At 49.5% G+C, this 26,329-nt stretch overlaps 1 protein-coding gene across 1 annotated transcript in view; it reads left to right on the top strand.

Annotated features, from left to right (window-relative positions):
- The window catches only part of ZBTB7C (zinc finger and BTB domain containing 7C), a 126,059-nt gene extending 106,050 nt beyond the window's left edge, over nucleotides 1-20,009 (top strand). Inside the window, exons 5-6 of the mRNA XM_027671699.1 lie at nucleotides 12,196-13,389; nucleotides 18,892-20,009. Coding sequence (XP_027527500.1) covers nucleotides 12,196-13,389; nucleotides 18,892-19,528 — 1,831 coding nt within the window. The 3' untranslated portion in view covers nucleotides 19,529-20,009. The remainder of the gene's footprint in view (nucleotides 1-12,195; nucleotides 13,390-18,891) is intronic.
- Nucleotides 20,010-26,329: the final 6,320 nt, after the last annotated feature.

The following is a 26,329-nucleotide window of genomic DNA, read 5'->3' as shown; positions in this document are numbered from 1 at the left end:
GTAGCCTGAGGCGTGATGCCCCCCAGATCCTGCACTCACCCCGGGCCGAGAGCTGAGTCCTGACTCGACCCCTGGTTATTTTTGAGTGCTGTCGGTTTGCGATGCTGTATTGAAGGGTCATTTGCCAATTCCATTATAAGCCTCATTTACAACTCAGCTGGTTTAAATCAGATCAGGCTGTGAGTTGGCATGTGCACGAAGTCAGCTGGGACGTAGGGCTTGCTTTGCTTAGGGACCTGCTCCCTCAGACCCCCTGGTTGCCTGCAGAAGCATTGGTTGAAAAGTTAATCCTATTGATTTTCAATTTTTTTTTTTCCGTGTGTTTGAGCTGAAACATCTAAGCGGTGGATATTTTTCTTTTTCTTCTTCCAGGGAGAGTTCAATTTTTTTTTTTAATTTTTTTTTTCTGTTGGTTCTCCACCAGCTTTGACTATATTTACCAAGCTGGGCATGGGTGGGCCCCACCGGATCGCACGGATTGCTCAGGCGGGTGAGGCTTTGCAGGATCAGGGCTGAGCTGAGGACTCAGCTGCTGTTTAGCTTATGAGCAGGTTGGCAGAGAAACCAGGGACTTCTCACACAGAAGGAGCTGAGGCACAAATGAAATCTGAATCTGACTCCTGATCTTCAGTTAAACTGCTCTGCAACCTTGAGAGATGGATTAAATCATCCCCGGAAGACGGGGAGTTGCCTCTGGATATTCAGTGCTTGGGCCACACTTTAAGGTTATGCTCATATATTACCTGTGGTCTTCAGAGAGCTCATTAGCTGGTTGGTTTACATATAAAAAATCTGGATGAAACTCTCATCCCCCTTCCCTGACCATCCTGTGCTGAAACCTGGCAGTAATTCCATGAGAAAGGCCCAGCTCAAGGGTTGGAGACGTGATGGCATCTCGCTGGGGTTTCAGCATGGTCAGGACATATGATTCAGAGAAATGTTGGCTTGCAGAAAAAATGGTCATGAAATCACAGAATCGTCAAATAGTCTGGGTTGGAAGTGACTTTTGAAGGTCATCTCATTCCAACACCCTGCTGTGGGCAGGGACACCTTTCACCTTCCAGGGCTCAGGGCCCCACCCAACCTGACCCTGAATGTTTCCGGGGATGCGGCATCCACCACCTGTATGGGCAACTTGTGGCAGTGTCTCACAACCTCTGTCATGAAAAATTTCTCCCTTCTGTCTAGCCTGATGTAGTTCAAAGCCATTGCCCCTTGCTTCCAGGGATGGAGCATCCGTGAAAGTCCTCCTCAGCACAGCAAAGGATGGGGAGACGCAATATTCACCCATTCTGCCTAACTCCCCTCTTCTATGGGGCAGGGGCTGTAGGTCACTTGGAGGAGACACTCTCAGGTAAAATCTGGGTGGATTTGGTCTCTTCTGTGCAGCAGGGTCTTGAATTTTCATCCTGTGTGGGGGTTGACTGCTGCAGCATGGGTCAAGCCCAGGATGAGCCTTCTGCCCGTGGTACAGACAATGGGGGGGTGGTGCTGGAAGGGCCTTGTCTTTGCAGGCTGGGTTTGCAGGATGAGATGCTCTGCAGAGGCACCATCCATGAACATGTGTATCCAAAAGCCACCTCCTGGCTGTGTGGGAGCTGTTCTGGCCCAGACGTAGCATGAGGGCTCGTGTGCTTAGAGCTCCAGGACTGAAATGGCAATTACAAATCAATGAGGCTGCAAAGGCTCTCACGAGAGTCAAGCAGGAATATAATATTTTGGGTTATGCCAGAGTTAAATAGACCAATCTGAGGTACCTCTCTCCTAAATACCTGTGGGATTATGAGCCTAATGAATGGCAACACGGTGTCAGCAGCACAGGGCATGGTGGGAACTGAAAGGTGAGGCTGAGCTTGTGTTATGGGGCTTGGCCCAGAGCAAACTGGGCTTTGGAGAGATGCTAGCTCCTGAGATGGCCTTGTGAGAGGTAGGACAAATCTGGTGTGAGTCTGGAGACACCTCAGGTCTTGGCCAACGCCTGGGGATGGTTGGGGGCTCCTCCTGGATGGATGATACTGGGAGATATAATGGGGACCAGCAAGAAACCCGCCCTAACAGGGATGTGTGCCACTGGGGATAACCTGAGACGCTGTGGGGGAGGCTGGGGAGGGTCTGGAGGAGCAGTCCTGCCCAGGCAGGGGATGGAGTGCAGCTGCTGCCAATGCCACCGCCGAGCTGAGCCTCCCACCCCACCGCTCCTGGAGCCTGCCTGTACCTGCTCCCAAGCCGATATTAAGCCTGCTCAAACACTGCACCGCCTTCTCCTCACATTGTTTTCTGTACCCCACACCCAGCACCAAAATAGCGATAACCCCCCCCTTCCCCACCCTCCCGCGGTGACTCAGGCTGGCGAGCAGGCACACATCTGCTTCTCATTTAATGTGCGAGCGCTCTGACCCTTTTATTTCTATTCCCAAAGTCCTCCCGCCGGTGGCTTTCTCTCTGGGGGCGAGGGGAGAGGAGAGGAGAGGAGAGGAGGGGGAGGCTGGATCCCCGTCCTTCGCTCTGTGCTTTTTTGGAGCCCTCAAAAAAAAAAAAAAAAAGTGTTTTATTTTGGAGCGGTGTTTTCGCGCAGGCTGGTGACAGCCTCACCCGGATCCGCATCCAAGTCCCTCGCAACCCCGTCCACTCCGGAGGGATGGCAGCCAAACCAGTTTTCCATGGTTAAGCTGGGCACATTTTTCCGCCGTGGTTGGTTGTGTTTTTTTGTTGGTTTTTTGGTTTTGGTTTTTTTTTTGGTTTTTTTTTTTTTTTTTTTTGCGTCAGGAAGCGAACCCACCCAGTGTGTGCGCGCCGTTCAATGGGAGCCTTTTTTTAATTTCTTTTCCTTTTTCTGGCTCTGAAGAAGAACAGGACGGGAGAGAGGGAAGGGGCTGGCCTGTTCTCCCAGGGGAGCTCAGAATGGAAGGAAATGGCTTTTTTGGATATTTTTAGGGCCGTGCTGGAAGGAGGTACCCACCACTGACGTGCTCATTGGGTTGCAATGTCGTGTGTCCATAGGGATATATCATATATATATATAGTTATCCTATATCACTCCCTACAGCAGGATCTGGGCATCTTGCACAAGGGGAAGGTGGTGGAGGAGAGCAGCTGCAAACATATGGGCAGAAAAGCCACCAGCAATGTCACATACCTCATGGCCCCTCATCCATCTCATGCCAGAGCTGCTGGAGGGACCAGCAACCTGGTGCTCAGCCAGGCCAGCTCTGGTGTGGATGTCTGGGGAAATCTGGGGGTTTTCCTCCTGCTTTCTTTTTTTTTCCCCCTCCTTTTGGTGGCGTGGGAGGGGGATTGTGTCACTTGAAGTGTGAATGAGTTTGCATGAGACTGGGGTGGTTGCAGAAGATGACTGGAAACTGATCTGTTTCATTTAACATATTCCCCCCCTCCCACACATGTTTGAGGTGTATATGTGTGTGTGTGTGTGCATGTAGATACATATGGAGGGGAGATATTCACCAGCAACATCATCTGGAGCGTGGTCAGGAGAGCATCAAGGCTATGTAGTCCTGTAGACAGGGACCTCTGAGGGTTTCAAGGAAAAAAAAGGGGTATTGAGCATCTCCAGCCTTGCAGCATCTTCTGAAACCTCAGCAGAGAGGAGTAGAAGGGAGATGGTGCCCAGAGCAACCCCTCAAGCTCCAGACCTCCAAGGTGCTGCTTGAATGGGGGTGGGGGGATAAGGCTGAAAGAAAAGTCTGTGGTCAGGTGTGACCATCCTATAGAGTCTCCTGTCTGGTACCTGCCTGCCTGTGGTTAATTAATTTGCCCCTGCTCTGTGCGTAGATGAAGCCCTCAAAACACCATCTGGAGCCAGGCGGTGCCTTTGATGTAGCTCTGCTAATTGTTTACGTTTATTTGACCATTTATCACCAGGATCCCCCTTTGCCAAAACCTGCTCAGCGCATCAGATGGCACTTGTCATGCAGCATGCAGACTTCATCAAGCTGCCACCCAGAAGTGACCCAGAGCTGCTGGGTTTTTGGAGCTTTATATAAACTCTGGAACTGGGAGGTGTGCTGGGTGATTTAAACGGGCCGGAAAGAGGAAACCGAAGTGAAAACGTGGCCCTTCAATTATAGGAGGCATTGAACTCTATTCTGGCCGTGCCAGGGCTCCTGTTGGCATCTATCTGGGGGCCAAGAGCTGTTTCCAAGGAAATAGGAGAGCCCTGGGGCATGGTCCTGGTGATGTGATCATAGAAATCACAGAATGGTTTGGGTTGGAGGGGACCTTAAAGATCATGTAGTTCCAACCCCCTGCCATGAACTCAACCTGTTCATCACCACACGCCAATCGAGAGCTCAGCCTGAGCAAGCCCGTAGAGGAACTGAGGACAGAAAATACGGCCTTATCTTAAAATACCCCATGAACTGGGGTTGGATCCTGGTGGTCATGGGGCAGCAGCAAATCCCCAATACAACCAGTAGCATCCAACTGTTCAGGTCACTGAGGGATGATCTGATTCACAATTTGTGATTTTGCCAGATCATATCTGTACGATCTAAACTAAGTTGTTGAGGTACGGAGTGCTTCGTGTAGGCTCTGGGAGGCTGGAGTTAACCTGCAGGGATGGATTTGTTGGGAGATGCATAATATTTGCTGTGCTGTATAATCAGTCTTTAAAAATTCACCGGGATGGATTCACAAAGGGCACAGGAGATACTTAGGCTTCCACACCTTGACGAGCAAATGAGTGGCACCTGTAATCACTATTTACCTCCTTAAGCAAATAGTCCTTCCCAAGTAATGCTGTAGCATCCAGCAGATCTCCAGTGTTGATGTGCCCCAGGTCTGCTTGGCTGACTAAACTTCTGCATGGACTTTGGGAACCGGGAAGAGAAGGGGTGAAATATGATGTTGTTGGGATCACTGGAAACCGTGGAGGTGGTTCTAGAACACCTTCTATTTTGGATTCCCCTCATGAGACTTAAGTGAAGATGGCTTTTTGGTGGCCTGCTTATAGGAAACTAATGGTTCCAGCCAAAAAAATTCAGTTTTATATAGTATGTGCAAATATACGTAGTTCACATGGGCTCAACTTTCCAGCCAGATGTTGACACGGATGAATCCTTGTATGCCCAAGGATTTTATTCAGAGATTAGTATGAATATTGAAGAGTCCAGTAGGTAATGGAAAAATACCAGGGTGAAGGTCACCCGTGTGATCTCAATCCCCGAAGCCTAAAAAATTTAATTGTGTGATCAAACCACGCTCGGCTTCTGGGCTCTTCCATCTCACACATCCTTGGCTCTGTGGGGCCTGACCAACCTGTGGGGTTGGGCTGTCCCCTCCATGGCTCCCTGACCATTCCTCTTTTCCCAGCACCAGTGAGAGGTCTCCATCTGTGCCAGCATTGCTGGGGCTCTGGTTGGCCTTTACATTGGTGCCCTATGGATCATGCCCCTAAATTGTACTGACCTGTTCCATTTACAGAGGTGTTCCCTTGCCAGGAGATATGTGGGGTGATGCCACCTCTGCAGCCACCTACGGGGCTTCCTCCCTATCCTTGCTGCAAACGAGCATCTTCCATGGCAGATGTGACCTTCTCTACATCCTTCCTCCCCAAAGCATCACTTTGGAAACCTCCGCCCTTTTCTCCTTTGTCCAGACCTAAGCGAAATCCATGAATTTTTTGGCGAGATCCTCAGCTTTGGGTGGATGATCTGACTGTGTACCTCTTAAAAACCAAACACCCCCAACTTTCCCAGCTCAACCCCGCGTTTCCCGAGCGAGGCTGGTCCCAAGGGGAAGGCTGGTCCCGGTTATGGGAGGCTGGGGCGGGTGCCCAGCCCGGCAGTAAAAACCTGGTGCTGTTGCTACGAGGCGGTTCCCCTCCCACAGCACCATCTTTGGGTCTGCAGAGTGGCTCCTGTCCTCTAAAAACCCAATCACTTCCTTGCGAGGGAGGCAGCGGTTGGTGTCGCCACGTTTTCCTCATCGTTTCAGGCACCTCGCCGGGAAGTGATTGAAAGGTGAGGAGTGCTCTGCCCCACCTTCCCGCCGGAGGGGAGAAACGCTTGGTGCTGGGGTGGGTGGCTTAATAACATGTTCTCCTGGAGACAAGATGTTCAGAGGGCTGGTGTGCTTGAGGAAATACTTGCCTATTTTAGGTTTTTCACTTTCCTATTTTTATTTTTTTTTAATTAAAAATAAAATAAAAAAAAATGCCTCTCTGCCTGCCTTCAAATAGGCTTTTAGGGATCCCAACTCATTCTTGGTCTTCCAGAGTGGAGTGAAGTGCTTGGCTGAGGCAGTGGTGGTGTCCCTGTGGGGCCAACTTCGAGTAGGGTGTCAATGTGGGTGGCTTTGCTCAGGGATGTTTGCACAAGGGACTTGCTCAAGGTCATGGAGCAATCAGTGGATGCAGGAACAGAACCCCAACATCCCTACGCCCCCAAAACAAAATCATTGAATGGTTTAGGTTGTAAGAGACCTTTAAAGACTGTCCAGTTTAAACCTTCTTCCATAGGCAGGGACACCTTCCACTAGACCAGGTTGCTCCAAGCCCCATCCAACCTGGCCTTGCACACTTCCAGGGATGGGGCAGCCGCAGCTTCTCTGGGAAACCTGTGCCGGTGTTTTTCCACCAAATAACAGGAGCAGGAGGTATCCATCACTGGCCAGAGTATTCCATAGAAAGTAGCTGTAATATTTTGACAGATTAGGGTGATCTCACATGCACATCTTAATTGCCTCATTATGAAGAGGCACAAATAAAACTGGGGGGGGAGAAAAATAACCCACATATATTTATGGGCTGATGGATGTAGCAGGCAGGTCTACACAGACAGGACCACGGGTGGATGCAGAGGCAGAGCAGCCAGCCCACCCTGGCTGCTGCCTCTGTTCCTGCAGCCTAGAGCAGGGATTGGGAAAGTGGAGTAGATAGCAAAGCAGCAGAGCCAAAGCATCTGTGCCTCAGGTTGCTCAGTGCCCTGGGCAGGGGAGGTGGTGGTGGAAAATAAATCAGGATGGGGAAAGATGATGAGATCTCCCGATGACTCTCCCATCCCTGGAAGTGTCCAAGGCCAGGTTGGATGGGACCCTGAGCAGCCTGGTCTAGTGGAAGGTGTCCCTGCCTATGACAGAGATTTGGAATGAAATGGGCTTTAAGGCCAACTCAAACCATTCTGGGATTCATTCTGTGATTCTCTGACTCCCTCTCCTGACACAGGCAGCAGGCTGGGGTGGCCTGGGGTGCTCAGCACCCGGAATCCTGGTATTGCCACCTCTGGGGTGCTTTGCTGGGTGGCCTCATGCTTCAGATGTAAAGCTCAAATTCCTCCAGGGGTTTTGTGTCAGCAAGGACTGACTGGGGAGTGGGGGGCAGGATCTGGATGGGATGGGGGAGCAGTGTCCAGGGATGTCCAACCCCAGACTTACCCCTGGGCTTGCACCCCAAAACCCAGTGCATATACGGGAGTGGGGGGTGAAGAAGAGAAGAACTAGAGACACCTTGTTTTGCCTGGAAAAATGACATTTTGATACCAGTAGCAGGCAGAGATCAGCCAGAGCCTCAGGCTCCTTCCCCCGCTGTGCTGAATGCAGAATGAGCCCAGCATGGGGGGGCAGCTTGTTTGCATCCCCAGCTTACCCTGGGGCACCCCCATATCTTTGGGGTGGCAATCCCATGGAGACTGACTATAGGCACACCAAAAAGAAAGGTAGTCAGGAGCCAGCAGCTTCCTGAGGGGAAAATCATAGCAAAGAGAAGTCCAATCAATGCACATTTCAAGGTGAGTTGCTCCAAAAATCTCTATACAGATATCAAAATATAAAATAAACCCACATAAAATATAAATATGTACAACACTAATGTAAATTTTTAAATATGTACAACATACAAACAATAAAATATTAATGTGTTGTGATATTAATATATTAAAATGTTAGACTATTAAAATACTGAAATATTGAAATGCTGCACATTATAGCAATTATGTTACATGCCAGCATACAATTAAAGGCCAAAATTGCCATCTCCCAGCTAAGACTGGGGTTGGGAAGCGTTATCCTCACGGATGGAGCAGTTGGGAAGGGGGCATCCCCGTCCCTGCCGGAGCCCTGAACCAGGAGCCACACCTTGCACAAGCCTGGGCTCTCTCCTCCAAGGGCTCAGCTTCCCAGGTCTTTGTCCCTGGGGATGAGGAAGGAGATGGGAAAGGGAAGTGCTGGTGAGGAGCCCTCGCAGGTCACAGGTCTCCTGCTCCTGGCATTGAGCAACACTGAGATCCAGAGGCAGTATCCTGTCCCACCTTCCCCGGGGCTCCTCCGAGCTGCATCCTCCATTTCCACCCATACAAATGAATGTGGGCGATATTAGTTTGTTTTATCTATTTTCAGTGCACATATCTCTAGAATCTATTGAGTATACTTCTGGGGTTTTTTAATTTACCACGATGCTAAATGAGCATTTCGCCTCTCCCTCTGATATTTCAATTTTACATTACTGGCTTGCAGGTGCTGTATTATACTGGAGGAGCTTGAAGTAAAAAGATTTAAAAAAAAATCTTTTTTAAAAAAATAGAAGGGGTTTCTGAGCAGAGGAGTGCCTGGATGAGTTTTGGGTCACCCAGGGAGCACACGTTGCAGGTGGTTTATAATATTTCTGTGGTCCCCGGCTTGTATTTGGGTTTTTTCATCCATAAAGAGTACGATGCTTAGCTCCCCCTGCCCCCTTTTTCTCCTGTTGCAGCCTCAAGTGACTAAATCTGTTGGCAGAATGTGGGGAGAAGCAGTCTGACACCCAAATAGCATCTCCCAGCATAATTTTTTTTTTTTTTTATAAATCGTGCTTTTCCTGGCAAGAAAGTAGTGAATGAGTTTTAAGCATGACCATAAATGCAATGTTTCGCGATGTCATTCGCAGAATACATTTATTTTAGGTGCCCTCCACCCTTTCCACCATCTCCCTCCAGTTTATTTTAACAATGCTGTAATTTTCTATTATAAAATGGGATTTTTCTCTTTAACTCCGTGTCGTCTGCTCAGCTTTTGAATGTGTGTGTGTGTGTGTGTGTGTGTGTGTGTGTGTGCGTGCACTGGTGACATTTGTCACCATCAGATGCTATTTTTATGCCTGTTATTATTGAGGACCCCACCCTTGGCTTGGGGAGGGGAAGGGGGGAGTGCAGGAGGAGGGAGAGGAGGGAGGGGGAGGAAGGAAAACGTCAGGCTCAGCACACTTCCAGCCTCTGGCCATCAACCTCCCCGGGGGCATGGGAACCATAAGGTCATTTCTCAAGCTCACTGAGCTCCAGAGCTGTCAAACCACCCTGCGAGTTTAAAAAATGCAAATGTATGCAAATGAGCGGGCTGCTTCTCTCCCTCTGCCTCCCCCCCCCCATTTAAATGACATGAATCACCTTCAATTTTGCCAGCATCCTGTAAAGTTATCGGCTTGCCTAAGCACTGTGGTTAACAGAACCACTTCTCAAGAGGACCGGGAAGGGAAAAGAAAGGAAAGCCAATCAATTTCCATCAAAAGCAACATCATTTTTAATATATTTTATATATAAAAAATGTATATAAATATATATATAATCACATACCCCCCCGATCTCCCAATTCAATTTTTTCTTGCTGTGCAGTGAACAATTCAATAATTAGGGATAATGAAGTTTAATGTCCAGAAAAAAACCCTCTATAAAAACATTTCTCAAGGTAGTCTAATATTCTGATTTTCTGATCTTTGGCACTTGGGGTGAACTGGCAGTAAAAGATCAAAATAGGCTTGTAGGAAGACATGTTCCTTCATGCAAGGAGCTCCTTTAACACTAATGCTCCTTCCAAACAAAAATAAATGAGTAGAAGATGAAAACAGCAATAGAAATTTAATTGCTCATGCTTATTATTCGGGATACAAAGCCCTGAAAAAGGAAGTTGTCTTTTCCTCCCTGGCTCAGGGGTTATTTATTATCTTACACTCCACTTGGAGAACACATTGGATTTGCTGTCATTTATCGGCGATTTTCAAGGGGGATTTGATACGGGGCTGGTGGGGCTCGTAGAGGAGTGTAGCTGGTTAATGTGGTTAAGCAGAGCACACTGTAATGAATCAATTTGTTTCAGACAACAGCCGTAATTAGCGTGGAGGTAATGGGCACACCGCGGGACGGGGGGCTGGAGCATCCTCCTTCCACCGAAAGTGCCGGTGTCTGGGGCTGAGGGGGCTCGGGGGGGGCTGTAATTCCCGGTTCCTCCCCCCAACTCTGGGCATGGGGAGGTGGCTGCAGAGGGCTTCCCATGGTGCCAGCCCCCTGGGAGGCTTCATTGCTCAGGGACAGCTGTGCCTGCTCCCCGTGTGGCTCCCACCAGGCTTGTGGTCCATCACCTGCCCCCAGGTGGGCTCCGTCTGTGTTGCACCATCTCCCCAAGGCCTTTGCTCGCTGGCTCCCACGTGCGAGTTTTTGGCAGTGCTGGTTAGGTATGGGGGAGATATCTGCGAGTTCTCAGCTGGAGAACGGCCCTGCGGAGGGAGGAGAAGGGAGACAGCGTTCCTTTTCCCACGGGAATGTTCGCTGCTGAGTCTGATCCCCTCTAGGGGCCCCCCAGGCTTCGCCAAGGGTCGCCGGCTTCCTGGACAAGGTGAAGGATGGATTTTTGTGGACAACCTCCATCAGGCCAGGCTCTTTCCACCCCTGAGGGCTGGTGGCAGGTGGGAGGGTGGGAGCCAGCCCCTCACCATGAGGTAGTCCAGGTCCCACAACTGGTGTGAAGGAGGTTTGGAGTGAGTGCAGCCAGACACTGAGCAGGGAGGGACACCCAGGGCACAGCAATAGATCCCAGGACAGATGCCGAGGTGGTGTGGGATGGAATTGGGAACCTGACAGAGGTGCAGGGGGTGGGATTGGGAACCTGATGGTCTCAGCCATGTGAAAGGGGGCAGAGGGGGGCTGCAGTTTCACTTACAGGCACCCTGAGTTCTCTCGGGGATGAACTGCTCGGCTCTGAACTGGGTGTCTACCTGCAGCAGGGCCACAAGCTGGGGCTGGTAGAGGTGACACTGCATGAACACATGCTCTGTGTCCTGGGGGTTTCCAAAGGGTTAGTGTATTCAAAGTTATTCTGTCTGTTTGATGTATTCTGTGTGTGAGGGGATTAATGTATTCGTCGCCTGCTGGAGGAAATCACTCTCCTTTCCTGGGATTTCTCATGTGCAAGGGCTGCTGGAGCCATGTGAAAAAGGAAACATCTTACAGATTAAAAAATGGCAAAAAGAAATCAGGTTTTCCTCTTGGGTGTGGGCTTTTTGCTTCCGAGGTTTCCTTTGAAGCTAAAACTGCTCCAGCAGGGGAAGATGTCTGCCAGATGCACAGGGCATTTGATACCATGCTGACAAGTCCAAGCAGGACTGGGAATGAGGCAAGCTCAGCTCATGGGAGAAGATGGCAGACAGCAATCTGTGTCTGGCCAGGTCCTTGCTCCCTCTTTTTCTTCCTCTGAGCATTTAGGTACACCGTGACACAAATCCTTGCTTGCCTCCCCATTCCCAGATCCCTCAGCAAGACACCCCTATGCGGGTTGTCCACATGCTGAGGTGACATGGGATAAATTCCAGGCATGATGTAGCAGAAGTGGATACCTACTTGTCCATAAGGATCACTCTCCTACTGCAGCAAGCAGCCATGACCCTCCTATTTGGGACATCCAGTTGTACCAGTCCCAAGAACAATGGTGTAGATGGGATGGGCACTCCCTGGCTCTCCTGATTTAAGCTGTGTGGGTGCTGGGACTTGGCAGTGTGAAGCAATACAGAATCACACTTTCCCCACATGGCTCCTGGCAGGGCATATCCAACATGTGCCTGGGACAATGTTGTCTCTGGGAGGACGTAGAAGAAACCTGATGGGAGGGAGTCATTGCACAAGGTTCCTGGGGGAGGGATGTGAAAGAGAAGAGGGAGCCTGTGGTGGTTATGAAAAGATGAATAGGGTGGGAATTGAGTAGATGAAGATGGAGACAAAGAAGGAGATGAAAAGATGTGGAGGGAAGCAGAGGTTAGATCACAGAGGACCTGGAAGGAGTTGAAGGTGGAATGGAGACACAGTGGGGCCATGCAAGTGGGAGGTGGTTACAGGGGTCCAAGTGAGGTGGGGGAGAGAAGGACAGCGAGACAAGGCAGCATCATTTTGGCGTCACAGATTGGGAATCCCCTGCTAACACTCCGCTGCCTGTGCTTTGTCCTAGGGCACTAAATGAGAATATGGCCAATGGCATTGAAGATCTTATCGGGATCCCATTCCCGAACCACAGCAGCGAGGTGTTGTGTGGCCTGAACGAGCAGCGGCACGACGGGCTCCTCTGCGATGTCATCCTCATCGTGCAGGACCAGGAGTACCGCACCCACCGCTCCGTCCTGGCTGCCTGCAGCAAGTACTTCAAAAAACTCTTCACTACCGGCACTTTAACAGACCAGCCCTATGTTTACGAGATTGACTTTGTCAAGCCTGAAGCACTTTCTGCCATCCTCGAGTTCGCCTACACCTCAACGCTCACCATCACCACCTCAAACGTCAAGCACATCCTCAGCGCTGCCAAGATGCTGGAGATCCAGAGCATTATCAACGTATGCCTTGAAATCATGGAGCCCGACAGAGAGGCCGAAGAGGAAGACGACAAAGAGGACGAAGATGATGACGAAGATGAAGACGAAGATGAGGAGGAAGAGGAGGAGGAGGAAGTGGAAGATTTCGTCAATCAGGAGAACCTAACCGATGTACAAGAAGTAAGCTGCCACCAAAGCCCTTCTGAGTCTGATCTTACCGAAGAAGCATATCCAGAAGCACCTAAAGATTTTCCAAATCACTTCCCAGCCAGTAACTCCTCTGGACACCTGGGCATGATACGAGACTTCTCCATCGAGTCCTTGTTAAGTGAAAACCTGTACCCTAAGCCAAACATCCCGGAAAGAAGGCCAGCTCTCTCTCCCTTCGCCCCCAGCTTCTTCCCCCACCTATGGAACGGAGACTTTAGCTCCTTCTCCCAGCTGGAGGAACCGCAAGTAGACAACAGCCCCTTGGATCTGGTGATCAAAAAGAGGAAGATCAAGGAAGAGGAGGAGAAGGAAGACCTGCCTCCGCCTCCTTTCCCTAATGACTTCTTCAAGGACATGTTTGCCAACACCGCAGCAGCTCCCTTAGGGCATATTAAGGCAGAGACTGACTATAGTGCTTATCTCAATTTCTTAAGCGCTACCCAGTTCGGAGGAGTTTTTCCTCCATGGCCCCTGGAGGAAGAGAGGAAAATAAAGCCCAAGGCGTCCCAGCAGTGCCCCATCTGCAACAAAGTCATCATGGGAGCCGGCAAGCTGCCCAGGCACATGAGGACCCACACGGGGGAGAAGCCCTATATGTGCAATATCTGTGAAGTTCGCTTTACCAGGTGTGCATTGGGTACCTCTGCCATGTGTGGGAAGGGGGGTGGTGGTGGTTGGAGGGGCCATGTCGTGACCCGTGGCTGATTCCTGAGCTACACTTTTTTTTTTTTCACCCCATAAAAAAGTAGGAAAGAAAGCAGAGCACGATCTCTATCCCTTCAGAAAAAAAAAGAAAAAAAAAGGGAGTAAGGGAGGAGAGTGAGGAGGGTGGAGGAAGAAAAATGAACCTACTGATTTTTGTGGGTTTTGGATGACATCCACAACTCACTGGATCCATCCCCTCACTGGACAAAAGCTTAAATAAGTAACAGGATATTTTCAACCCCACAATAGTTCACCACAGTGGGACCAGAGTGAGCTGGAAAACAGATGGTCAAACAGCCAAGGAGGCTTCATCTCTAGTGTGCTGGGACATGCATTGAGTTGGGAGGGCCATTTAGCCACAGGATGTAATTAGTTTGGGTTTGCACATTTTGGCACCAGTATAGACCACAACTAAGTTGCACATGTTTGGACATGACAGTATCTGGGTTTTCTGAGGCTGGAGCAGTCCTAATTATTATATGTTACAGTGCGGTGGGAGTCAGTCTCTTCTCCAGAATAACAGGCAACAGGACAAAGGGGAAACTGCCTCAGGTTGCATGAGGAGAGGTTTATATTGGATACTGGGAAAAATTTCATCATAGAAGGGATTGTCAAGCACTGGCAGAGGCTGCCCAGGGCAGTGGTGGAGTCTCCATCCCTGGGGGGATTTAAAAAATGTGTTGTTGTGGCACCTGGGGACATGGCTTGGTGGACTTGGTAGTGCTGGGGGAACAGTAAGACTCATAGAATCCCAGAATGGTTTGGGTTGGAAGGCACCTTAAAGATTGTCTTGTTCTAACGCCCCTGCCATGGGCAGGGACACCTTCCCCTAGACCTGGTTTATCAGAGTCTCATCCAGACTGGCCTTGGAGACTTGCAGGGATGGGGCAGCCACAACTTCTCTGGGCAGCAATTGGAGCAGGCTATACAAATCTAATGCTCCAGCTTGAAACCCTTCCCTGCAAAGCTGGGCAAATTTAATCGGTGAGCAGAGACAAATAGATTCCTGGACCTGCTTTTGCTGAGTATAATTAATATCTATTGAGGACAATCTTTACCATAATAATAAAGCTTTCTGACAAGAGCATGGTATTTCAGCTCCTGGCTGTGTGTGAGAGAGAGAGCCCTATTAAGCTGGGGCGGGAAAACCAGAGGAAAATAATCTGCGCAGTAGGCAGAGGCGAGCTCCTGACAATGGCCAGACACCTGGGGTGCTCCTGCATTCAGCCTGCCTTTTCTTCTCCTGTCCTATGATAATATTCGAATGGAAGATATGCAGATGATGAGGATTTGACCTGAAAATAAATTTCCATGCTCCCCTCCATTAACGCAGCAGACACCGCATTATGATGCGGGGAGCATCATGCCTCGGGCAGGCACATGCGACGTGAGCCTGGCTCACCCTGCTATTTTTAGGGGAAGGGCCACTGCACGGTGATAATTCCTGCCTGCAGGAATTCGGATCCGGCTCCTGCTGGTGCTGCATCCCCAGGTTAGCACTAGGTTGTTGCTTCCAGACAGGTGGTTCACCCCGGTGGTTGTGGTGGCATCCCAGGCTGGAGGGACCACCTGGCCAGCCCGTGTTACTCTCCTGCATGTGGTGCTGATTGCTGATGAGGGAATAGCTTGGCTTGACCCATCACTGACACCTTCCCTGTAAGGGGCATAATAGGTCCAAGCCCTTCCAGAGGGCTCCCAAAGTCCTTTACATGCAAGGGCTTAGTTTGGGGAAACCGAGGCACAGAGAAATGCTGGTACTGGCTCACTTTGAAGGTCAGTAGGAGGGTTCAGGTGAGAGTTCAGGCATCCTGACCCCTAAGCCAGGCAGCTTAAATCAGCATCATGGAGGTTAAAAGCTCCATGCAGAGCTGGGCTAGCATGGCCCATTGTGAAACCCAACAGCTTTGACATCCCCCATATGCTCAACAGCTTCTAAATACAGAGCACAGGGGTAGTGGGACTTTAACTGAGTGAAAAAATGACAAAATTGGGACGGACCCAGTGGTGCAGTCTCCCATCATCACTGATGAAAGCAAAGTTGTTCGTGTGGGTCACCTGGCACTGAGCTGAGCGCAGGAGGGATTTTTCCTTCTCTAACACCCTGAGCTAAGTGGAAATCTCAAAACACTGGTTTGTTTTTAAATGTGTTTGGAAGGATTTTGAATAGCAAACAGCTATTTGGTTTTGTTTGAGGTGGGTTTTTTTAGCCATTTGCAGCATTACTCTGGTGTGAGAACTCCCCTTTAGGAAAAAGTGTGTTTTTAAGCAAAGTGGAGTGATTGAGATGTAGGAAGAGATTTCTGTCGGGATTTCCTCAATGCTGACACTTACATTAGTGTTTTGCTCTCAGGGGGGAAATCTCGTGCTTCCTGAAAGCATCAGACTTGTGCCCCACAGTGCCTTCACTGGGGAGATGCAAGCCCAGATGGTCCCTTTTGGGGTCCCCTGGGAATGAGGTGCAGGGAAGCAGAGGTTCCCAAATGGGATTTCTGAGTGAATCAGTCCTTTGCGTTATTTCTGCCTTTTAAAGAATTGTGTATGAGCAAATCTACCGGGGAAAATAGAGAAAATATATTTTCCTGGGTGGGGAGTCCACCAACCTCCCCATCAGATCCCTTCCCCTTCACATCAGTAGGATGTGAGGAACCCCCCCATGCACCTGGATCTGCCACTCCCGCCGCCCAGGGACATCTGATCGCAGGAAGCAGGACTTCATTTAATAGCTCATTAATTTTTTTCCTTAAACAAAGGCTGCTCAGCCTCTAGTCTGCTGTTTCACCCTGCTAGAACGCTGGAGAAAACTGCAAATATTTCAGCTTTTCCACCAAGACAGCCCCAGAGTGCTCAAGGAGAAACTGTTCCAGCCGGAAAGGTTAACATTATTTGTTCCTATTATTTGTGTTGTGACAGCTCGCAGAGCCCTAATCGCTCTCCTAATGCAATTGCATTAAGGTTATTCACACACACGGAGTGTGGATCTCCGTTGGAGAGCCTGTGAGCCCAGCTCCCGGCTCACAAAGCCTGTGTCCCCCACGCCACATCCTCCCCGGGGTGCTCCGCCACAACCGGAGCATCCCACCCCGCCCCCAGCCTCTGAGCTGCTCCAGGTACAGCCATAAACCTTCTCTTACATCCCCCCAGGGCGTGGGGGGATTGAGTTTCTCCCTGTCTGCTGCCGGAGATGGGTAACAGCCTGAAAAGAGCTTTGCCTGTGTTTACATTATGCAGTCCTGGCACGCGGCGTGTTTATTAGGAAAAGCGATCCCGCTAGGTTAAACATTACATATAGAGGTTTAAATTAAATTATAGGTGGGGCTGGTGGCTCTGCTTTTTATTAACGCTTCCCACCACCTCGCAGTACGAGCCCCCTGCCTTCATCCGTGTGTGCGATTTCGCCACGTTTTATCTGCTCGGGGTGAAATTTTCCGTGCTGCTTTGTCTTCTGCTGAGCCCTTTCGGGGGGAGTGCATCCCTGCGAAAAATCCTGGGGAAAACAGCAGCTTTAAAAATGTCAGAGTGGGAAGTTGGGGTCTGGCCCTGAGCTTGGCGCAGGGACCGGGAGATGCTTTTTTTTTCCTGTCTCCCTAAAAATCTCTAGGTGCAGGACAAGGCTGGGACCAGTTTCCCAAAGTCAATAAAGCATCATCTGGTGAAGAAGTGCTTCTCCTCCTAGGGATACTTCTCTGCATCCTTGATCCTGAGGGATTGGTGCACAGGGGTGGCCAGACCAGGGCTGCACTCCTCATGGACTGGCTGACACCAGTGTGCTGCCAGGCATGTCACCAAAAACTACTTCAGTGTGCACACAGGCAGGGTGGCACAAATTAGTGCAAAGGTAGCACCTTGCATGTTTTGAGGGCTTGACCTGGCAGAATAAACAGATTTTTTTCGGGGGTGGTTTTTACAAAAATCAAAATATCATAACATGTACTTATGTTATGTATTATATAATTTAGAATGCAATTATATTTTTAAGCCATAATAAACAATATTATATACTGTTTAATGTTTATCTAAAATATGTAATGCAGTTTTATGTGAGATATCTATAATATATAGGTTTTATATATCATACTGACATGACTCCATGTGTTCTACATATAGCCCCAGTATTAGCACTTTGGAGGGTTCATACCAAAAAGCATTTTGTAAAACAATATGAATTTTCACACTTTGCTCTTTACTTGAACTCCACTGGTGCAACCTAGCTGAGCAGTGCTTGGCTCAGTTCAGCTACAGACAGCTTTACAGTTTTATAATCATACGCTTTAGCTGTGATTTTTTTTTTTTTGATTGCAGAAGGAAACATTTATTGCAGGGGGGAGGAAATAGTGATTGGACTGCCAGAGTGAGAAAATATTCTTGCTTTTAGATATTTGCCTTAAAAAAAAAATTCTATGTATATATATATATAAATTTGTAAATAAGTGCCATTGAGATGGATATTACACTGTTCCAAGGCTGGATTTAAAAACCTTCTCCATACTGTTGAGTGAGTCTGGATGTGTGCTGGCCTTGGAGACCATGGCAGCGAAGGATTGAGTGCCTGGGAGCTGCACCTCTGCCAGCACCACCCTCTGTGATGCTCCTGCTGCAAATGAAAGCCTCCTGAGACACCGTGTGGTCAGTGCAAGGATAAAATGAAAGGAAAATCCAAGAGGGACTTAAATTAAGCAGTATTTTCAGCCCACGGTGCCAGACTCTTGAATCTGAACAAATTTCTTTACTTGCAAGCAGGAATAGAGCTGTACTAAATTAGCTATTCCCTTATTTAGATATACATAGGTAGATATATTCCCATGTTTAGGTACTCGCTTTCTGTAACTCCCTGACAGGAGAGTGGAGCCAGGTGGGGGTCAGGCTCTGCTCCCCAGGGAAGGGGAAATGACCTCAGGTTGCACCAGGGGAGGTTTAGATTGGATACTACGGAAAATTTCTTCCCTGAAAGGGTTGTCCATCCCTGGCACAGGCTGCCCATGGCAGTGGTGGACTCCCCATCTCTGGAGGGATGTAAAAGCCCTGTGGATGTGGCACCTGGGGACATGGGTGAGTGGTGGCCTTGGCAGTGCTGGGGGAATGGTTGGACTTGATGATCTTAGGGGTCTTCTCCAGCCTTAATGATTCTATGTTTCCCTGCTTTTGGGGTTTATTCCAGAGGGCTTTTTTCCTCCAATTTAAGCCAGTTTTGACCTCTCTGGGATGGGCTGCAAACTCCTGACGTGTGTGTGTGTGATGTTTAGGTGCCCAGGAAAGAGAAGGCGAATGCAGAGGTCAAACCTGCAAGAGCATCCACGCGCTGGGGGAAGCCCCGAGACAAGCTTCCCACCTTTCCTCCCCTGACCCAAAGAGCAACCCCAACCCCACCCCTTCCAGCCCACGCCGCCCTGACCAAAAGTGCCTTTTTTTTTTTTTTCCTCCCGCAGGCAGGACAAGCTCAAGATCCACATGCGGAAGCACACGGGGGAGCGGCCGTACCTGTGCATCCACTGCAACGCCAAGTTCGTGCACAACTACGACCTGAAGAACCACATGCGCATCCACACGGGCATCCGGCCCTACCAGTGCGAGTTCTGCTACAAGAGCTTCACCCGCTCCGACCACCTGCACCGCCACATCAAGCGGCAGAGCTGCCGGATCGCGCGGCCCCGGCGCGGCCGAAAGCCGGCGGCCTGGCGGGCGGCCGGCCTGCTCTTCGCCCCCGGCGGCCCGCCCGTGGAGAGCGGCTTCGTGGTGCCGCCGGCGCTGGAGGAGATGAGCGGCCACCTCGGCAGCACGGCCATGTGCCTTCCCGGCCCCAGCCCCAAGCACTTCCTGAGCGGGGCCAAGGCCTCCTTCAGCCTGCAGGAGCTGGAGAGCCAGTTCGAGGAGACCCAGAGGAAGCTCTTCAGGCGGGCCCAGATGGACATGGAGAGGAACGCGGGGATCTTCGCCTTCGCCCTGGGCCACAATGAAAACCTCGCCGCCCAGCCCTTCTTCCCGCTCCCCGACCCTTGGAGCACAGGCTTCAGCGGCCTGGCGGGGCTGGGCCATGTGGCTCCCATCTCAGAGGCAAGCAACTAAACCCGCTCCCGGTCCCACCATGCGCCTGCTCCCCTCCCAGCAAGGCAGCCAGCTCCCTCGGGGCCTTCCACCTGCCCTTCTGCATCACTGGACTCCTGAGAAACTCTTCGTCCCCTTGCTGCCATGGGGCTTTGGGGCACTGGGTTGTCCCTGGGGAGAGCAAGGAGTGGGCAGGTGCTGTGCCCCCTGGCCACTGGCACTTTAGACTCTGGATGCACTTGGCTTTGGGGCCATCAGGCACTCGCTGTCCCACCCAGCCACCCACCACTCATGGCTCCGTGTGGGAAGGCCAGGCCAGGACTGCTGCTCTCTTCAATGCTCCCGAAAATGTCACTTGCCTTAGTCCAGGGCGCAGCCATCACTTCGAGATGGCTCTTCTGGGGGAAATACTCCCCATTTTCCACCTGCAGAGCCCATTGGACACCAACAAGCCGTCCAGACTTGGTTTTGTTCTGTTACATTCCTTGGCCTTTTTGGTCAAAAGGACTTTTCTCTTTTCCATGTTTTTTTTTTTGTATTCTTTTTTTGGTTTTGTTTTTGTTTGGTTGGTTGGTTCGGTTTGGTTTTTTTGTTTTTTAATTGATTCCCATGTCTGGCAACAATATTTATCCTACAAGGGATAAAGGGGAGGGTCAAGCAGCCATGTTGGGAGAGGGAGGATCCTGGCCTTTGACTTTCTCAGCAGTATATCAGATTTACAGGGCTGGTGAAAGCCCTGATCTGCAGCATGAGTTGGGACCCTAAAAACATAAAAAAAAAAAAAAAAAAAAAAAGGAGATAAAAAATCACCCAGCTGCAAAGCTGGGTGTAAAAGGGGGATTTACTTATTTTGGTTCTTTAGCTATTTCAAAATTTCAAAAGGAGAACCAAAGCCTATTTTGAGTATTTTAACTTCAGTTGCTTGAAAAGGTGAAGGAAAAGTTTTGGAAGAATCAGAAATGTTTCAATATTGAGCTTTCATTAAACCCTTGCTTTGCGAAAATGAACCACGTGGGAATTTCGAAATGAAAAAGTCGTTTCAAACCAAAGAGTCAGAATTCGCCGCCACTGACCATTCTGAAAAGTCTGGGGTTCTGTCCTTAGTTCCCTCGAATTCCTATATGTATATTTTGATGACAAAAATTTACAGAACGTGCAATGTTGTTGGGAAAAAAATTGAGTGTGGAAATATCCCTGCTGCTTGTCTCAAGGGACCTTTGTGAAAAAGAAGTTCACTAAAGGTGATTATATTGTCTACTTGCCAGCAAGCAGGAATGCTATTTCTTCACTCTTTGTTGGCTCAAAAGATAAGAGGGTAACATATTTAGGGTGCTCCAAGCTGAAGGTGACCAGCAGGTTTGGGGTGTCTCCCCAGCATCCCTGCAGACCCCATCTTGGCCACTCCATCTAAGGATTCTTTTGAGGCCAAAAGAGCAGCAGATTGGCTGGAATTGCCCTGTCAGCCTCCTTCAGCTCTGAAACCATGAGCTACTCTGATGGATAAAGGCTCTTGGTGACCATCTGCCTCCCATGGTTCCACTTAGATGAGCCATGGGAGGGAGATGTGGTGGGACCCCAGTTTCAGCGTTGGCTGACGTGTCTTGCAGTGAGTGTCCCAGGAAGCTGGTTGTACATGAAACCAGCACTTGAAAATGTAGATGGTACAAACTGGGGCTTTTTTATTTCTCTTTTTACTGTTACCTTTCAACGTCAGCAAAATCAAAGGGAATGAGAGGACCGCGGGTTCATGAATTTTTTGGTTTGTCCATCAGTGAAGTGGTGGCTGGATGAGAATCTGCCCACCAGAGCATGGAGGGGGACACACGGGATCTGGGTTCTGCCCCCACGGGGGTTTGAAGGACTTCTGCTCTGAGACTACCCGCAGCAGAATGATCCCAAGGAACTGCCCAGCACTCGCTTCCTCCTCCAGAAAAGAAATCCACAAAGACTCCACGTGCAACGAAAGTCAACGGAGAGAAAAAAAAGAAGAAGAAAAGAAAATCTTCTTAAAACTGCAACAAACTTTTTCTTTTTAATCCGTATCAACTTCTTACAACAAGCAACATTTTGCAGATGACTGGTTCCTTCAGGTGTTTTTTTGTCTACTATTTGGAGTCATTGTAAAATATCCAAAGATGCTGAGTACTGTATAATCTGCAAGGACTTGAAGCAAGGTGTTTTTTCTGTCTCAGTTTGTTTGTTAGGTTGGTTGGGTTCTTTTTTTCTTTTTTTTTTCCTATTTGTCTAAGTGGGGATAAACCTTTGCAATTTTTCTATTTATAACTATTTTTATGTGATTGCTTTATGTACAAAATGATGGAAAAAAATCAAAACAAAAAAGTAGAGAGAAACACACACACACACAAACACACACACACACAAATTTGCCTTAGTTACTCACGGGACAATCACCCTTAACTTTGATCGATGCTAAAAAAGTGGATGGGAAAAAAAAAAGAGAGGCTAAATCCTTTTATGTATTTATTAAACTGCATTAATTGATGCTTTTAAATTATTAGCAGGACTTGATTCTCTTGCCTGTGGCCACGGTGAGAAGGCAAAGCCGCTGCAGTTGCTGACCCGCGTGGCCTCAGCTTTTCGGATGTTTGCCCGGCACACAGATCTGTGCTTTCCAAAGGCACCTTTTGGAAAGCTGAAACAGTCACTTCTGAATGAAGCATCGAGCTGGTACGGGCTCCACCCCGAGGGGCCGTGGGCGTTGTGATGCTGGCGATGATTGCGGAGTTAAGGTTGATTTTCCCGCGTTGGCGCTGGGTTGGGTAGGGTTGGAGGGACCCGAGTGCTGGCAGTGATCATGTTTTGGGGGGAAGAGGGGGATTAGAGAAAACCCTATTTCTTCCCATTTTGATGTTGTGTGGTGAGTCCAGGCCACAGGTATCCACATGTGAGCCCAGCTAAGCGTGGAGGTGCCTTCCTGGGGCTCTGCTTCCTTTTCACAACCAGGATGGGTGTGCTGAACAGCAGCTTTGGGCTGGAGGGTCTTGGGGCTCTCTCCCAGCTCAGGGTGTGGTGGCTTCTTATTCATCTCACCAGGCTCCAGAGGCCTGGCTGCAGCAGGGTCTGATGAGCACAGGACTGATCCCACAGTGTGGGCAGCAGGGGAGGGGGGATTCTGCCCCTCTGCCCCCTCAGGTGAGACCCCCTGTAGAGCTGCCCTGGGGAACAACAGCAGAAGGTCCTGGAGCTGCTGGAGCGAGTCCAGAGGAGGCCACAGAGATGCTCCGAGGGCTGGAGCCCCTCTGCTCTGGAGCCAGGCTGGGAGAGCTGGGGGGGTTCACCTGGAGAAGAGAAGGATCCAGGGAGACCTGAGAGCCCCTTTCAGTGCCTGAAGGGGGTTTAGAAGAAAGATTGGGACAAACTTTTTTAGCAGGACTGTTGCAATAGAACAAGGGGAAATGGTTTTAAACTGAAAGAGGGGAGATTCAGACCAGATAGAAATTTTTTACAATGAGGGTGGCAGAACACTGGAACAAGTTGCCCAGAGAGTTGGTGACTGCCCCATCACTGGAAATATTGAGGACAAGTTTGGATGGGGCTTGGAGCAACCTGTTTTAGTGGAAGGTGTCCCTGCCCATGGCAGGGAATTGAACTAGATGACCTTTAAAGGTCCCTTCCAACCCAAATCCTTTAATGATTCTGTGATTCTGTGAGCACAGCTGATGCAAACATGAGCCCTGTAATTCATGTGGCCACTCAGGAGTTGCAGAATTTCCTTGTTATTTTCTGAAGGAGGTGCAAAAGCTGGAAAACAGGTGCCAGGTAGGAATGGTGGGACTAATCCCACGTCATTCACCCATTCGGAAGTGAAGTAACAAGCACCCTGTGCATATTGAGACACCTACATGTTGACACTTTTTAGTTTTGGATGTCCTAACGTGCAACGTGATCTCCAGCCTTCCTCTGGAGCTGTCCTGGCTCTGGAGGGAGGCAGGTACTGAAGGAGGGTGATTCACCCCACCCACGCTGGACCTCCCAAGGGTGGGATGAATCACCTTTGACAGCACCTGTCTCTGCTGCCTACCAGGGTGCTTTCCTTTCCCATAGCTCGGTGAGATAAGGGATGTTCCCATCACCACAGCGCCCTCCTCTCTGCTCAGCTGATGGGGCAGCCTCTGGAAAAACATTTCCCAAGAGGATGGGATGCTGGCACAGCCCAGGGACCCAGGTCAGTCAGCTTGATTTCTCCCCAGTCTGTTTTAACTGGGAATGCAGTGGTAAATAAGGATCCAAGCCCATCCTCCCAAGCCTGGGGACCAGGGATTCAGGCCCATGGGTTGTACACCCTGCTGCAATCCCAGTAAAAAACATCTCAAGTTCTTACAGCCACAGGTTATTTTCCTTCCTTCACGCTCCTGAGAAGGACCCCACAGCATCAGATGCTCAGGCAGGGGCCCAGGTCTGCAGGCAGAATCCAAAAACGTGTCTTGAGAAGAGGGAAATATCAATTCCCCCTCCTAGGGCAGGTGGTTGGTTATTGAACATCTCATCTGTGCTTGGAGTCTGCACGACCATGGCAGGGTCATCCCAGAAACGGTGTGTTTCTGAGCATGAAAAAATTACAAAATTAAATTAATGACTTTTTAGCTATTTAAATACACTTCTTTTTTTTTTTAAATCTTGCACCTTTTGACCCCATTTTATGCTCATATTCTGGTTTGCTTTTAAAGCCAAAACAGCGACAAAACAAAAAAAAAAAAAAAAAAGAAAAAGGAGGGAGATTTGCAAGGGGGAGAGTGAAAAATCTGAAAATTGCTCGGAGGAGCTGTGAGTTAATCAGACACATGGGAATCACAGAAAGGAACCAGCTCCAGTAAATGCTTGTTAGCAGCAACATATGGCCACACGCTTGCCCCTGAACAGCTGCTGTTATCTGCTGGAGCATCCAGGCTGTGGAGGGAGAACCAGTGCAGGGGGTGATGCTGCACACGCAGTGTTTGCTTGCACCAGGGTTTGCTGCCAAAGGAGCATCTCCTGAGTGCAAGTGGCAGGGATCTGGACGGGGCAGCTCCTTGCCCTTGGCTCAAAACCCTTTGCTGAGCGTTGCAAAAGCCTCTTCCTGCAGTTGTGCAGAAGAAATTGCATACCAAAAAAAAGAAAAAAAAATTAAAAGAAATGTATTTTAAAAAGGAAAGAGCGAGCCTGCAGTCCAGGGGAGTGAGAGGCTTTTCCGTTTGCCAATCACCTGCATAAAAAAAAAATGAAAGGAGAGCCTAAAATGTTTTAGACTCAAATATGTGGCACTCAGCAGGACTCCCAGTGACACCAGTGGTGCTGCAAATGCTGCCCCATCTCTTCTCTGCTCGTGCTCTGCCTGCAGCCCCCTGGGACCTGCGATGCCTCCCCATCCTTTCTCACCCATTTTGGAGGGGATTAGTGCTTTGTTTTACAGTCTCAGTGCCCTGAAGCTGAAGGATTTTGTGGTTGCAGAGGAAAGTTTTAAGATAAGTGAGTAAATGAAGCAAGACCCCCAAACCATCTCTGTTCTAAGATGTTGTGTTTGGCAGCAGGTCACCCACAGCTGGGTTTTAGGGTCTGCCTTTGCCTTTTGATGCCTCTGACAGTGTGCACCTCCTTGATCTGCACCTGAGTTTCTTTCCAAGCCAAAAACAAAAAGGGAAGAAAAGAGTAAAAAACCCCTTCTTGTAGAACCCCCACATAGTCCGAGCCCAACTGAACTGAGCCCCTTCCCACCTCCCAGCCCCACCTTTGGGATCTCCTCCAGAAGGAGAGAAAATACCTGTGGCTTGGAAATACCTTTTTATTTTTCCTTGTTTTCCTGTGTTGAACTGATGTTTTACATGACTTGCACTATTTGCTGTAGGGCAGGATACTGTTAGGTTTCTTTGTTTCAGTCTCTTGTTTGGTCGCGACTCCTCTTGGCTAAGAAAACAGCGGTCCTGTACACGTACCTGCTGCACATCTTACACCCTGGAGAAAATAAACTGTTACCTGAAGCACTGAGTGGCTCGTGTGTCCTTAACGCTGCTGTGGGGCTGCAGAAGTTACAGCACCAGGTCAATGTTTGGACTTGATGACCTGCGGGGTCTTTTCCAACCCAAATGATTCTGAGATCAAACGATGGTGCGAAGGGTGATAGACTCATTTTGTGGTGGCCCCCCTGGGTGACCCTTCACGTGGCATCTGGGCTGTCACCACAGGGGTGCATGGGCTGAGGAGCAGCCCCTGGTGATGCCCCCGACCCCGGCATGAAATATTGTGCAGGGAAAAAAAATAATATTTAAGTACAATTGGGGGTTTTTTTCCCACCCCGATGTCTGTGCACATCTGCTTTGTGCAGCTCCCGGCACACTCAAACTTGGACTGCCCTCATGTGGTGGCCTGGTGGCAGCTCTGCCACTGAAGCGGTGCTGGGGACTCAGAAATTGCACAGAACACACGTGAACGGGAAAGGACCCACAAGGATCGTCGAGTCCAGCTCTTACGTGAATGACCCGAAGGGATCGAACCCACAACCTTGGTGTTATCAGCACCATGACATTAGAGGGTTGGTACCCACACCTGGAGCTGTTTTGGGGTCTCAGTTGCACCAGGGCATGCACTGATCCCCCACCACCTCCCATCACCCCTGGCCACATCTACCTGCCAGGCAGAGGAAATACAAACCTCCGCCACATCCAGAGGGAGTTTAGTGGATGGACTCGATGACCTTAAGGGTCTTTTCCAACCTAAATGTTTCTATGATTGTAAGAATTTTTTGCACCTCAGTTAACCACAACCAAATAATTAGGCCAGAGAGGCTGTGAACATGCCAAAGCTGTCAGTGGCCTCATGAGAACCCTG

This window comes from Neopelma chrysocephalum, unplaced genomic scaffold, assembly GCF_003984885.1.
Source record: "Neopelma chrysocephalum unplaced genomic scaffold, ASM398488v2 Primary Assembly neopelma1_97116, whole genome shotgun sequence".
Classification (NCBI taxonomy): Eukaryota; Metazoa; Chordata; class Aves; order Passeriformes; family Pipridae; genus Neopelma; species Neopelma chrysocephalum.
The sequence above is the reverse complement of the archived record's forward strand: the minus strand, read 5'-3'. Positions and strand labels throughout refer to the sequence as shown.